The sequence below is a fragment of the Hoplias malabaricus genome, chromosome 1 (assembly GCF_029633855.1).
Source record: "Hoplias malabaricus isolate fHopMal1 chromosome 1, fHopMal1.hap1, whole genome shotgun sequence".
Taxonomy (NCBI): Eukaryota; Metazoa; Chordata; class Actinopteri; order Characiformes; family Erythrinidae; genus Hoplias; species Hoplias malabaricus.
The window spans coordinates 31,941,048-31,955,552 of NC_089800.1; the positions used below are offsets into that span (position 1 = coordinate 31,941,048).

Genomic DNA, 14,505 nt, shown 5'->3' on the forward strand with positions numbered 1-14,505 from the left:
AATGGTCAACTTCCTAATGAAAAATATGCATTTTGCCAAGAGCAACAGCGCCCCCTAGTGCAGTGTAGATTCCTCAGTGGCTCAGTAGTAATCCAGTCTTTTTCTGCTGCCACAAAAGAAATGTATCCACACGAGTCCAGGGGTTTGAAGCAATGTTGTAGTGGTTGCTGGTTGTTTTGTTGCCCCACAGTGCCACCTGCTGGCCTGAAGGTTTTCCCTGAGGGTTTGTGCAGAGGGAGAACGTGGCTGGAACTCTCACAGGCCCAAGCTGAATATTTTACAGGTGATTTAGCAGCAGCAGGGCTAGTACTGAGATTAGCAGCACTGAGGAGGGTATCCAGGGAAGTAGGGTTCCTTTATCCGTCAGAAAAGGCTCTGGAGACTCGTACCCTGAGCCATCTGAAATACACACATACACACACACAGACAACATACTTAGGAAAAGAGCTTGGAAATATACAACCATCTGCAAGTTTAGACAGCACTAGAAAAAGCATTTATATGAATTTATTGATTTTGTAAAACCTTATTCATGAAGGATTTTTTTAGTTGCTCAGTGATTTCAGTCCTATCTGAATACACAAGCCCTACATATATGGGATCTGTGGACATGGGGTAAAGTAATTATTTCTGGAGTATCTCAGTAGGTTTAATCCCGTCTGAACAGACCATTTCACAATTTTTTTCTGAAGTATATGCTCCAGTTTCGGGAAAGATTCCTACCTACTGTAAAACGAGCAGTAAAAATAACCCCAGGTTATTAACCCCATACGAACTGACATATGGGGGAATATTCTGTCATATCCTGGGTTGAAGGAGTTTATCGTGGGTTCTCTTGAGAATGGAGGAGCTAAAGAAGGATTTTAGTGAATGACACCACACGCACATGCACAAAACAGTCTGAAGAGTCACTCAGTGGAGAGACATTTCTGGAAGCTGTAGGTTTTGTGCACAATAGTAGCCAGGAGGACTGTTCTCAGAACAGTAGTGACACTGTAAAGCCCTGCTGTGTCTGATCCACTGGGTGAATTGAGTAGCTCTCTGTTATTTATTATATTAACCACCTCCCTATGGTCCGAATACGCTATGCCAGTCATTGTCATTAGGAGGTGGTGTAATGTAAATATTACTGGAGTCTCTCAGTGATTTTAGTCCTGCCATGCACAGGGCTTATGTGAATATAAATAAGCTCTTCTTTTTCACATTTCACCAGATTTAATTTTTCCCATGTGTCAAACTCAGCAATTAATTATATATATTTTTTAAACTTGCACAAAATGGGTTAATGCATTTCCACTTAGAAATAAGTTATAATGAATGAAGAACAAAACATTAACTAATCCAGTAATTAGAGCAGAAGGGACTGAAGATACTGATCTCAGGGGCCCGGTGTGTTAACCCTGTGTTTAACCCTGTGTCTAACCCTATGTTTTAGCCAAGTCAAAACCCATGTTCACACCTTCACTCAAAGCAGCAGGGAACCACAAACACTGACCTAATTACAGTTGAATTAAACTTTAATTACTGAATCTGAGGCTCTGGCTCCCATCTCATGCTCTAACAGCGCCCCAGACACTCGGCTGTAGATTAAAGGGTCTGATTAACTTGCGCTGAGGCATTTTAAAGGGCCTATATCTTTGAAAACTGAGGTTTTTGATGTTTCAATTGATGTGAAATACTGCAAAATATAGATTTTGTTAATCTGAATTAATATGTTATGTATTTGTGTTAAAAAAAAACCTTAAATCGCTTGTTACCATACAAGCAATTTTTAGTGCTGTAGAAACAGTCTTCATTTATTCATGTATTCATGGTTGTGATGTCACAACCAATGCCGAAATTGCAAGCTTGATGAAATAAAGAATATCCTTCATTTTTTCAGTAGAAGTAAATATAGGAATCATGAACAGTTCAGCGCCATTCCAGGAGCGTTGTCTACTTTTCTCCTCTGGCTCTGAATTCATACACAGTGACACTGAACCAAGCACCCACAGTGCCCCCCACTGATGACGTACTCTTGGTTCCCAACAAAACTGGTGGAAACCAAGGAGGCTGGCTCAATGGAAAGAAGCAAGGTTCTAAGGATTAGGAACAAAACCAGTTAAATAATCAGAGTTGATTTGTTGAAAATGTGGTGTTAGGGTTTGAAAGGTTCTTATGTATTTATATAATGCACCATGAAACCTGATGCTATAAGGGGGTGGGGGGGGGGTGGGGGGGGGGTAGTGTATTCACTACTACTGATCCATCCCCCAGGACCCTGAAGAACTCTGAAATTTGGACCCTGGAACTCCCTTAGTGAGAAACTTAAGCCGCCTCGTTTTCTTGCTCTAGTCCACATTAGTGTTCATTCAGCAGCCCAGCTGGTAGCGGCAAGTTCTGTCCATGGGTTAAACATTGGCTTCATGTATGGATGCCCTCCAGGGCCAGTGTAAGGGTTAAAACACAGCATCCACTCTGGACCCCTGCGTACCCTACATACAGAGAGATATTGGGCACCTGCATTCATCCTATACACCTGGGCACCACTCTGCTTTCCACTAAAGACGGGCTCCACTAAGGACTGGCTTTGTGCATGTTTCTAAATGAACACGTGCTGTTCCCTGGACATTCATATTGATCTATTAATATTTAATGATTTGTTATTGTTTCTTATTATTACAATAATTAAGGAACTTACCCGCAGGCTTCACATACACCTTCAGCTTCAAACACGGCTTCCCAGCATGATTCGGATGAGGAGATGCTGAGAGAGAGAGAGAGAGAGAGAGAGTTGTAATAAACATCATAAAAGAGGAGGTGACATTTCACTGTTATTAAATAAAATGTCAAAACCTGTAATATTAAACACTGCATTGTTACACAGGGAAAGACTCGCCCATGAGTTCCAGCCCACTGGAAACTGGCTTATAGTTTTGGGACTCCTATTTAAAGACATATGAGTCTCATCTTGTCTGAGGAGAAACTGCCCAGGGCTTTGGAATTGAAGCCAGGGTCTGATCAGCCCGCCTCTGGGCACTGTCTCTGATTGGACCCTCTCTGGGCTCTGGTTTTGACTGGACTGTCTCTAGACTCTGGTACTGATTGGACAGTCTCTGGGGTCTAGTACTTATAGGAAAGTCCCCAGTCTCTGGTTGTGATTGGACTGTCTCTGGGCCCTGATTCTGATTGGACAGTCTCTGGGGTCTGGTTCTGATAGGATAGTTTCCTGATGGACAGGTTGTGTGGACAGTTTGAGATGCGATCCATTCTGGAGGAAATTACTTTGACCTTCTGCAGCTTGGACACGTCATTTACCACGACCAACACACACACACACACACACACACACACACACACACACACACACACACTTCCTTTTGTAATTTACTGCTGCATCTCACACACACAAACACACATTGACCTTAGAGTAAAGAGCAAATCACTCGACACTTCTCTCTCTCTCACACACACACACACACACACACACACACACACACTATGTTCCTTCAGTAAATTACTGCTCTCTGCACACACAGACTGACCCCAGAGAAATGGGCAAATCCCTCTTCAGAACCAAACACTTCGGACAGATACACACACACACACACCCACCTTCAGTAAAATACTGTTCTACAAATTTACAGCCAGGACAGTTCTAACTCAAAATATTGACTATTTGGCCCGTTCAAGGTCGCAGCCGCATCAGAGTGAACAATGAACCCCAGGTGTCTCTGTCCCCTGCAGCTTCCTCCAACATCTCCTGAGGATCCTACATGTTCCCAGACCAGACGGGAGATATAATCCCTCCAGCGGGTCCTTGGTCTCCCCTGGGGAGCTCCTCTCAGTTGGCTGTGCCTGCTGGATCCAGTTGGGTGCATCCAGGGGCGTCCTTATTAGCCTTCACCTGGGTCCTCTCGGGGTGAAGAAGAAGTGGCTCCACTCTGAGCTCCCGAGAGTGACCCAGAAACGTGCTGGAGAAAACCCATCACAGCTGATTGTGTCCACCATCTCATTCTTTCAGCCACTTTTATCGCTTGTTCCTTTAAATGACAATGAGCTGCTCGCTTGTCACCCTGACCTGAGCCTACACTCTCTGTGCTCGTTGTGTCTGTTTTGCTGTGTTTAACCTCGCCTTTGCGCTCTCACATAAACGCGGGTCCAGAGCTGTGATAGGACAGACTCAGACAAAGGGGCTGAGCAATTCTAAAGTCTCTGCACTTGATGTCAGAAGCGGAGCAGATTCAGAACAGCCCGTTTTATCCTTCGTTTAACCCGTTGTGGCAGCACACAGAAAATTGACTGGGTGGTCTTGTTTCACAGTGTGCTAGTTGGTGGGCTCCAGATCCAAACATTAAATCTCCCAAATTCTCCCACTGTCTTTCACAGTCTGCACATGGTCTGGTGAGGGTGTATTTTCTGATGATGCAGGACCTGTGGAGAACTTTCTGGAGAAGGGCCTGTGTTAAATGATAAAAGATATTTATTCTTTACACAAGTCTCCTTCATTGAGGAATTCTGGAGGTTTTACCACTTTCTCCTTCATTTTAGATTCCTCTACGACTCTGTCCATGGATGTATTTGTATATTTTGAAGAAAAGGGCATTTTAGAACAATATGAAAGTGGTCTTGGCCCTCCCGGCCTCCTTTGTTTTTCTCTTGTTTGTTCCTCTGGTGCGGTTCACATAAACCAGCTCACTATAAAATATTCCTAGCGCTGAATCACCCCCGCCCCTCAAAAAATGACCCCATCCCTGTGCTACCACCCCCTTTTGTCTCTCTCAGGGTGGGTGTATTACCCCATTGTTTTTCTCCTCCTCTCCAGACCGTCAGGTTCATTGTAGATCAGTGAGGCTCGACAGCAGCTGGTAAAGACTCATCATCGAGGATCAATACCCCAGAGGAGGAGGGGCTCCAGAGTGATGGACAAGCCCTTTCAACAATAAACAATCCTGAGAAGACTCCTCTAACCTCCCCCTGATAACCCTCAGAGACTCCTCAGAGACCCCCCCCAGGGATCCCCAAAGAGACTTCACTCCCAAAACTCACTGTCGCTGAAAAGAGAACAATAACAAAACAAAACAATGCAGACGCAGAGCTCCGGCAGCGATGGGGTACAGAGGACACAGGGATAAATGGACAGTGAGACAGACAGACAGATGGAGAGATATACAGACAGACAGATAAATAGATAGAGAAAACCCCCAATAACACCCCCAGATCCTTTGAGAGACATTCACTGACTCTGAATGGAGAGCACTAAACAGAAACGAGAAGCTGCATCTAAGAGCGGGGTTACACCCAGAGAAAGGGACAGAGAGACAGAGAGACATAGATAAAGAGGCAGACAGATAAATTGAGGGAGGGACGGATGAATGAAAGACAAATAAAGGACAGACAAACAGAAATCCAGATATATACAAATGTAGAGAGATAGGATTATAGATAGAAACTTAGCCTGACAGACGAATGGATGGATGGATGGATGACAGTGATGGGAGAGAGACAGGTAGATAGGTAGGTGAATAGGATAGAGGCATATGGTGCTGTCGTCCTGCTGCTCGATCGTGATCACTCAGGTTTGTGGATTGTGGAGCGGAGAGATGCCAGTGTTTCTGGATGCTTCTGCGTCTGTGTGTCCTTCTGGTTTTCTCCTTTTAGTTAAGCTGTTATAATCAGATCTGCCAGAGTCATTAGCCACACTCTGGAAATGTACACATTCTCTGCCTTACATACACCCAATCAGATTAAAACTAATTCCATCCCTCTACCTTTTCCAGAGTAAATGATAGCCCACCTGTCCAGCTGGACACTGATGGATGACTGACTGTTGAGCTCCTGCGCCACGCTTCAGACCAGCTGCCCACGCTCCAGCCACCACCACTCCAAACAAATACTACCAGTAATATTAATAATAATAATAATAATATCATCATCATCACCAATGCTTACATTAAAATACTATAATTAAATCACTACACATGAACATAACAGCAGACATATGTGATGCATAGGGTCCTTTTAATTTTTAGGTAGAAGACTGGTCCCCACCTTTTGAGCATTGGTTCCCCCCAAGGTTTCTTCCTCAGCTCTGAGGGAGTTTTACATTCTTTACATTTTCACATTTCATGTCAAAACTTTGTCTTTACTGGAATTCTGTGAAGCTGCTTTGTGACAACGTCAGTTGTGATATACAAATTAATTAGATTAGATCTGATATAGATAGAAAGATAGATATACAAGTGCATCTCAGAATATTAGAATATCAAAAAGTGAAACTTATATTATATAGACACATTACAAACAGAGTGATCTATTTCAGGGGTGGCACGGTAGTGTTGCAGTCACACAGCTCCAGGGACCTGGAGGTTGGGGGTTCAAGTCCCGCGGGTTACTGTCTGTGAGGAGTTGATGTGTTCTCCCCGTGTCTGTGTGGGTTTCCTCCGGGTGCTCCAGTTTCCTCCCACAGTCCAAAAACACACATTGGCAGGTGGATTGGCGAAAAAAGTGTCCCTGGGTATTAGTGTGTGTCGCCCTGTGTAGGACTGGCGCCCCTCCAGCGTGAGGTCCTGCCTTGCTCCCAGTGATTCCGGATGGGCTCTGGACTCAACGTGAATCTGAACTTGAATACTTGAACGTTATAGAAAGTGGTTACAGAAAATGAATGAATGAATGATCAATTTCAAGCTTTCATTTCTTTTAAATGTTGTTGATTATGCCTTACAGCCAACGAAAACCCAAAATTCATTATTCCAGAAAAGTTGAATAATCAACACAAAACACCTGCAAAGGTTTCGTAAACCTTTAAAATTCAGTAGGCTACACAATCATGGGGAAGACTGCTGACTTGACACCCTCCTGCTGTATCCAAGCATATTAATGGAAAGTTGAGTGGAAGGAAAAAGTGTGGTAAGAAAAGATGCACAAGCAACAGGGGAACCACAGTCTAGAAAGGATTGTCAAGAAAAGGCCATTCAAAAATTTGGGGGAGATTCACAAGGATGGACTGCTGCTGAAGTCAAATCAAATCAAATCAAATTTATTTATATAGCGCTTTTCACAACTGATGTTGTCACAAAGCAGCTTCACAGAATTCCAGTAAGACAAGATTTGACATGAAATGTAAAGACAAATGTAAAACCCTCAAGTGAGCAAGCCAGGGGCGACAGTGGCAAGGAAAAACTCCCCCAGCTGAGGAAGAAACCTTGGGAGGAACCAAGGCTCACAAGGGGTGACCCATCCTCCTCTGGTCAATCTACTGGTGATGATAGTTAGTAGTCCATGAGAACTTCAGTGTAGGGACAGCTTCAAGGCACTTGGTGGTTGCTGGAGCGTGGGCAGCTGGTCTGAAGCGTGGAGGAGGATCTCGACAGTCATCCATCAGTGTCCAGACAGACAGGTGGGCAGTCGTTTACTCGGAAAGATGTAAAGGGATGGAATTAGTTTTGAACTGTTTTGTGTTTGTAAAGTAGAAAATATGAAAATTTCCAGAGTGTGGCTAATGACTCCGGCAGATCTGACTATGACAGCATTAACTAAAAGGAGAGAACCAGGAGGACACACAGACACGGGAGCATCCTGAAACACTGGCATCCCTCCGCTCCACCGTCAACAAACCTGAGTGATCGCGAGAAGCGGCGGGACGACAGCACCAGCGTCTCAGTATACTATAATTCCCTGTGTCCATGGACCCCCCGGATCTGCCGCCTTTATCTATGGGGGAGCATTAGCTACCAAATGATAAACTAAACAAATGAGTTTTTAGCCTACATTTGAAGATTGCGACTGTGTCTGAGTCCCGAACATTTTTTGGAAGATCATTCCAGAGTTGGGGGGCTTTATAAGAAAAGGCTCTTCCCCCAGCTGAGGCCTTCTGAATTCTGGGAACATTTAAAAATCCAGTATTCTGTGATCTGAGTGAACGTGGAGGCTCATAATAGGAAATTGTATCTTGAAGATATTCAGGAGCAAGCCCATGTAGAGCTTTATATGTTAATAACAAAATTTTGTAGTCAATGCGGAATTTAACAGGCAGCCAATGAAGTGATGATAAAACTGGGCTGATATGTTCAAATTTTCTAGTTTTAGTGAGGACCCTAGCTGCAGCATTTTGAACTAGTTGAAGTTTTCTTAAATTGCTGCTGGTGCATCCTGACAGTAGTGCGTTACAGTAGTCAAGCCTTGAAGTAATAAAGGCATGTACTAATGTTTCTGCGTCCTGGAGGGATAGGGCATTTCTAATCTTAGCAATATTGCGAAGATGTAAAAAAGCTGTCCTAGTGATACTACCTATGTGTTGATCAAATGATAAATCCGGGTCAATTATGACACCAAGATTTTTTGCTGCTGAACCAGGTTTAACTGGAAAGTTAGCTAGATTTAAAATTAAATCTGATAATTTATTTCTTGTCACTTTTGGACCCAAAAGCAGGACCTCTGTTTTGTTGCTGTTTAGAAGGAGGAAGTTACGCAACATCCAGCCTTTCACGTCTTTTACACAGTCCTCTATTTTCTTTAATCTGTGTTTGTCATCGGGCTTGGCTGAAATATACAATTGTGTGTCGTCTGCGTAACAGTGAAAGTTAATGTCATGGTTTCTTATAACTGTGCCTAGCGGTAACATGTATAATGTAAATAATAATGGTCCTAAAATAGAGCCTTGTGGAATTCCAAATCTTACTTTAGAATAATTTGAATTTAGATTGTTTACTTTTACGAATTGATAACGTTCCGTTAAGTAAGATTTGAACCATAATAGGGCTGTCCCTGTGATTCCAACCATGTTTTCTAACCTTTCTATGAGAATATTGTGGTCTATTGTATCGAAGGCTGCGCTTAGGTCAAGAAGCACCAACAGGGATACGTGGCCTTGATCAGAGGCAAGAAGAAGATCATTTGTTATCTTGACTAGAGCTGTCTCTGTACTATGATGTTGCCTGAATCCAGATTGGAATTTTTCATATATATGATTCTTATGTAGATATGAACTAAGTTGTTGGGCCACAGCTCTTTCTAAGATCTTAGACAGAAATGGCAAATTAGAAATAGGCCTGTAATTAGACAGTGTACTAGCATCAAGATTTGGTTTCTTGATCATAGGTTTAATAACTGCTAGTTTAAAAGCTTTGGGTACATGGCCCAGACTAAGCGATGAGTTTACTATAGTTAAAAGAGGATCAATAATAGCTGGTAGTACTTCTTTGAGCAACTTTGTGGGAATTGCGTCAAGTGTGCAAGTTGTACAGTTTGCGGAGGTGATAATCTTCTCTAGTTCTAATTGTGGGAGTGGGTAAAAGGTTTCAAGTCTTTCTTTTACAGTTATATTATGTTTTATTTCATTCACATCAGGTGGCAGCCAGGATGGATTTGATCCTGTGGCTAGAGTTTGTTGTCTAATATTCTCAATTTTATTATTAAAAAAGTCCATAAAATCTTTACTGGTGAGAGTTGCTGGAATTAGTTGTTCAGAACCTGCTTGATTTTTTGTAATTCTAGAAAACACACTAAACAGTGCTCTCGGATTATTTTTATTATTGGAGATCAGCGAGGCCAGATATGCTGAGCGAGCTTTAGTGAGGGCATTTCTATACTCTATAAGGCTGTCCTTCCAGGCAGAATGAAACACTTCAAGCTTGGTTGATCGCCATTTCCGCTCTAGTTTTCGTAATGTTTGTTTTAAAGTACGGGTCTTATCGTTATACCATGGTGCGAGCTTTTTCTGTCTTATACTTTTATGTTTAAGTGGTGCTACCTTTTCTAAAGTAGATCGACAGGTATTTTCTAGGTAGTCAGTTAGTACATCTAGGTCCATTGGGTCTGATGGAGTTGGAACTGGGGTTGATAGTTCTGGTAGGTTTTCTATAAATTGTAGGGCGGTAGATGGTTTTATTATACGCCTTGTAGAATAGCGAGGGTTCTTACATATATTATGGATAAAACGTAGCTCATATGAAATTAAGTAATGATCGGAGATTGCTGAGGATTGCGGTAAGATATTAATTTTGTCAATGTTAAGACCTAGTGTCAGAACTAAGTCTAAAGTGTGGCTGCAGTAGTGTGTAGGCCCTGTTACAAGTCAGTGCTTCAAGAGACACCACACACAGATGTATCCAGGACATGGGCCAAAACTGTCACATTCCACTCATGACACAGAGACAACGCCAGAAGTGTCTTACCTGGGCCAAGGAGAAAAAGGATTGGACTCTTGCTCAGTGTCCAATGTCTTGTTTTCAGATGAAAGTAAATTTTGCATTTCATTTGCGTCTAGAGGGAGAGTGAAGAGGCACACAATCAAAGCTGCTTGAGTGTAGTGTGAAGTTTCCCCAATCAATGATGGTTTGGGGAGCCATGTCATCTGCCGGGGTTGGTCCACTGTGTTATATCAAGTCCAAAGATATCGCAGAAATATACCAGGAAATTCCCTCCGCTGACAAACTTTAATGAGATGTGGACTTCATTTTCCAGCTCTTGGCACCTGTCCACACTGCCAAAAGAACCAATACCTGGTTTAATAACCATAGTATCACTGTGCTTGATTGAGAATCTATGGGGTATTGTCAAGAGGAAGATGACAAAAAGTTGAGTTTGTTGAGCAACAAACTCAACTGCAGATGAGCTGAAGGCCGCTATCAAAGCAACCTGTGCTTCCATAACACCTCAGCCACTGATCGCCTCCATACCACACTGCATTGATGCGGTAATTCATGCAAAAGATGCCCTGACAAAGTATTGATTGCATATTACAGCTCAGTGGAGCATCAAAATTATTTTGAAGCTGGTAAAAATATTACCTAGTAATACTTTAACATTAACTCTCTATGAAAAAGAGACAGAGGAGGAAGTACATGTTCTTATCTTCACTAGTCTTCTACATGTAGGGCTTCCACCATCATGTCCCCATTAACCTCCAAGAGCTCACAGACCTTCCACTCGTCCTTTAATCCTTCTTTTTTGCCCAGCCCCCTTCTGAAGAACACAATCCAGCTCATGTGCAGGAAAACAAGGGAATAATGAAGTTTCCTGCGAGTTTCCCGGCTGTTCCAGAGAGATAACATGAAAGAGCTGGGAGATAGCTGCACTAACCCAGCTCAATAATTAATGGAGGCCTAATTATGATTCCTGACGGAGACAGGGACAGAGGGCCCGGGGCCGCCTTGGATTTCTCCACAGTTCTAGAGCTCTGAGAATTTTCTCTGTGTTTCTCAGACATTCTGAGATGGAGCACTGCGGAGAGCTTGGTTTCACACACTGGAGCTCAGGAGCTCATCTGGTCATTGGTTCAGGACTGGATGACTTTCATGTAAATGATATGTAAATGAGGCACTGGTGGGCAGAGCTTCATTTCACAAACTAAAGCTGATTCATCAACTGTGTTTCCATATTGTAGGAAAGTTCCGTTAATCAGTGATGTAGTGAGATATACAGGTGCATCTCAATAAATTAGAATATCATTAAAAAGTTAATTTATTTCAGTAATTCTATTCAAAAGAGGAAACTCATATATATATATATATATATATAGAGAGAGAGAGAGAGTAGGGAGAACAGAGCCTCTGTTGTTGCTACTTCAACCTCAGCCCTGCAGAAACACAAAGTTAAACATAAAGTTACATAGTGCAGGAGAGTTCTGTAAAAAGGATAATCTTACCTAGTGTTCCCTTAAGAGTAGTGAAATGGATTGCACTGCTGTCTTCTACATAGAAAACTAGGGTTTGATTCCCTGCTCAGGTAACCACACCATAATGCACCAGTTTATGGTTCAAAGGATTGAACCAGAACTCCCACTGGTGTGTCCGCTGTGTCCATAGTGGAGACCAACAGTGTTTCACACAGGACATTTCTGACTCTGAAGACAGCAGCAAGACACAGCAGCAGTCCCTCACTGTGCTGAAATGTTTGACACATTCACGGCAGCTACGGCTGAGACTTTAAAGGGGATTCGCTGGTAGAAGCCTTTCAAAAACCCTCTCTCTCTCTCTCTCTCTCTCTCTCTCTCTCTCTCTCTCTCTCGTCTCTCTTTTGGGGCTTTAATGACACGTATCTTGCATCAGATCGACCTCATTTCACTTCTGCTGGAGAGAGAATTTACAAAAGATCAGTGTAACACTTTCTATGCGTCCTGTGTTCATGAAACTTCACAAAAACATTCATAGAGTGCTTTATAATATCTGATATATCTTTAAAGTAGATAAAAATACATATAACACATTAAAGGTGCAATATTCTCTCCGTTCTTCTTCATGAAATGACTGTGACCTGCTTTGGTCCAAACGTCACAAGCCCCACAGCAGTGAAGAGTGAGGAGCAGAAGCTCTAGTTTTAACTTGGTTCTCTTTCTTTTCCATTCTCGTTTTCTCTGTTTTTACTCAGTGATCTTTGCTACTTTTAACCTTGTCTTTGCGTTCTCACATAAACGCGGGTCCATCGCTGTGACTGGACAGCCTCTGACAAAGGGGTGGAGTGATTCTAAAGTCTCTGCACTTGATGTCAGAAATAGAGCAGAAACGTAAAACTGCGCCTCCATGTGGTGGACCCGCTTCTGGTTTATTCAGAGACAACACACTGTTTGCCTCATCTCATGTGAATTACACTTTATAAAATTCAGAAAATAAATTCAACTTAATTTACTGATGTATTTGTTTATCTACCGACATTAGATAACTGCACTGTTTTGTTCATAAACTCAGTTCAAAGGTTTAAACGATGATGAAAAGTAAGACATTAGAAAAATGTAAGGACGTTAATTCTGGATTCCTGGTGTTTTTTGCTTTAAACTTCAGTTCTGTTTATACCAAGAATGTGTCAGAGTCCTTGTAGTGTTCAGAGCGGCGCGTCTCCAGTGTCTCGGAGCGCCAGGAACAAAAACTCAGCGCTGTATTCACAGGAACCGGCTTCCGACTCTTTATCCGCCTGCTTCAGGATCTACAGCCTGACGTGTTTCTGTCAAATCAGTCTCACTGTTACTGTTCAGTCTCCCTGGACTCTGACATGACACAGAGAACTGCTCTCACTAATACAAACCCTCAACTACAGCTATCTATCACTTACCTTCAGTGACCACTTCATCCTGACATACTCAACCAGTCACTCACACACTGAGCGAGTCATATGCATGCACACACGTGGACAGTTTCACACACGTCTTTTCCCTCTGTTCCCACTCTCTCGCTCTGTTCTCTTTCTCTCTGTGTTCTCTCTCTCTCTAGTAATAGTGCTGTTGTTTACCTGCTTTGTGAAATTTGTGAAGATATCTTGGCCTAAACAACTGATTAATTGATTGATTTATTGATTGACTGCTTGACATACAGATTGACTGATTGGTTTATTGGATGGTAGACAGATTGATTAATTGATAGATAGATGGGTAGATTGATCGACAGACAGACTGATTGATCGAGAGACAGGCTGATTGAACAGACTCACAGATGTAGTAGTAGTGGTGTCCGGGGCGGAACTCGAAGCCGAGGGAGAAGGGGGTGAAGAGCTGGAACTTCTCTGAGAAGCGCAGGGGGCCGTCAGGGCTCTGGGGGCGGTTACACTCCCATCGTTTGAAGCCCCTCATCCTGTGCTCACAGCTCTGATACCCCTCACTGTTCACCATGAAGAGGATGTAGCGCTCCATACGGCTGTGGGGCTGGGGGCCGGCGTAGTATGGGCAGTACACGTCCAGATAGTCATTAATGTTTACAGCCACAGTGTACTCACCATGCCAAAACCTGCAGAGAGAGAGAGATAGAGAGATAGAGATTGAGAGAGAGTATATATGATCACTGAGAGGAATTATTATCTTGCTCAGTGATGTGTGAGGGGAGTAAAGGCATCAGCTTGGTCACACAACCCACACACTGTATATTCCAAGGGCGTAGATTTGATCTCCACATTGGTAAGGGACACATATAGCACTACTCTAGGCCACCACCTGCCCCCACACAAACAAACAAACAAACCCGTACATAAATATATGTTACTGAACGTCTAATGCAAGGGTTTTCAAACCACGGCCCACTGGCAATATTCGGCACGCTGCTTTCATTTGACCGGCCCCTTTAACTCCAGCAGTGGTCTGTCCAAGGGCAGGGAGTTGGGTAGAGACGGTATGGACATGTCTCTTCACCAAGCCAGTGACTACTGGGCTGTCCCTCGCAGTCATTTGGGTGAAAATTACAACACAGCGGTGCATCAGTGTCTAGTCTGTGATCCTCTACTCCGAGTCCCGCCTCCTGAACCCACATCACTAACAGGACTGGCTTTGCCATCTCTCCGAAACTTTTGAGAGACTGTGGCTGTAAGGAGACAAAGCGCTGTAAACATGTGGCTGCGTGAGAGACGCCATCCACATTGCGTCTCATGGTGATTAAGTGACAGTGCCCCCCGCTTTTGTTTTGTTTTTTAGTGAGGAGTTTTCCTGTGCGCAAGCAGAACGAAGTGACTTATATATATTATTTTCTAGATGTTCTCTTTCTGGCTGCAGCCCCTCCCCGCTCCAAAAGACTGAAAAATTCACAGCTGGCCTTTAAATAAAACGTT

At 43.1% G+C, this 14,505-nt stretch overlaps 1 protein-coding gene across 1 annotated transcript in view; it reads right to left on the minus strand.

Annotated features, from left to right (window-relative positions):
* Nucleotides 1–229: 229 nt before the first annotated feature.
* Nucleotides 230–14,505, minus strand: part of efna2a (ephrin-A2a) — a 95,601-nt gene continuing 81,325 nt past the window's right edge. The window contains exons 2-4 of the mRNA XM_066644019.1: nucleotides 13,402–13,694; nucleotides 2,681–2,746; nucleotides 230–399 (exon numbers count right to left, since the gene is read on the minus strand). Of these exons, the coding sequence (XP_066500116.1) occupies nucleotides 278–399; nucleotides 2,681–2,746; nucleotides 13,402–13,694 (481 nt within the window). The 3' untranslated portion in view covers nucleotides 230–277. The remainder of the gene's footprint in view (nucleotides 400–2,680; nucleotides 2,747–13,401; nucleotides 13,695–14,505) is intronic.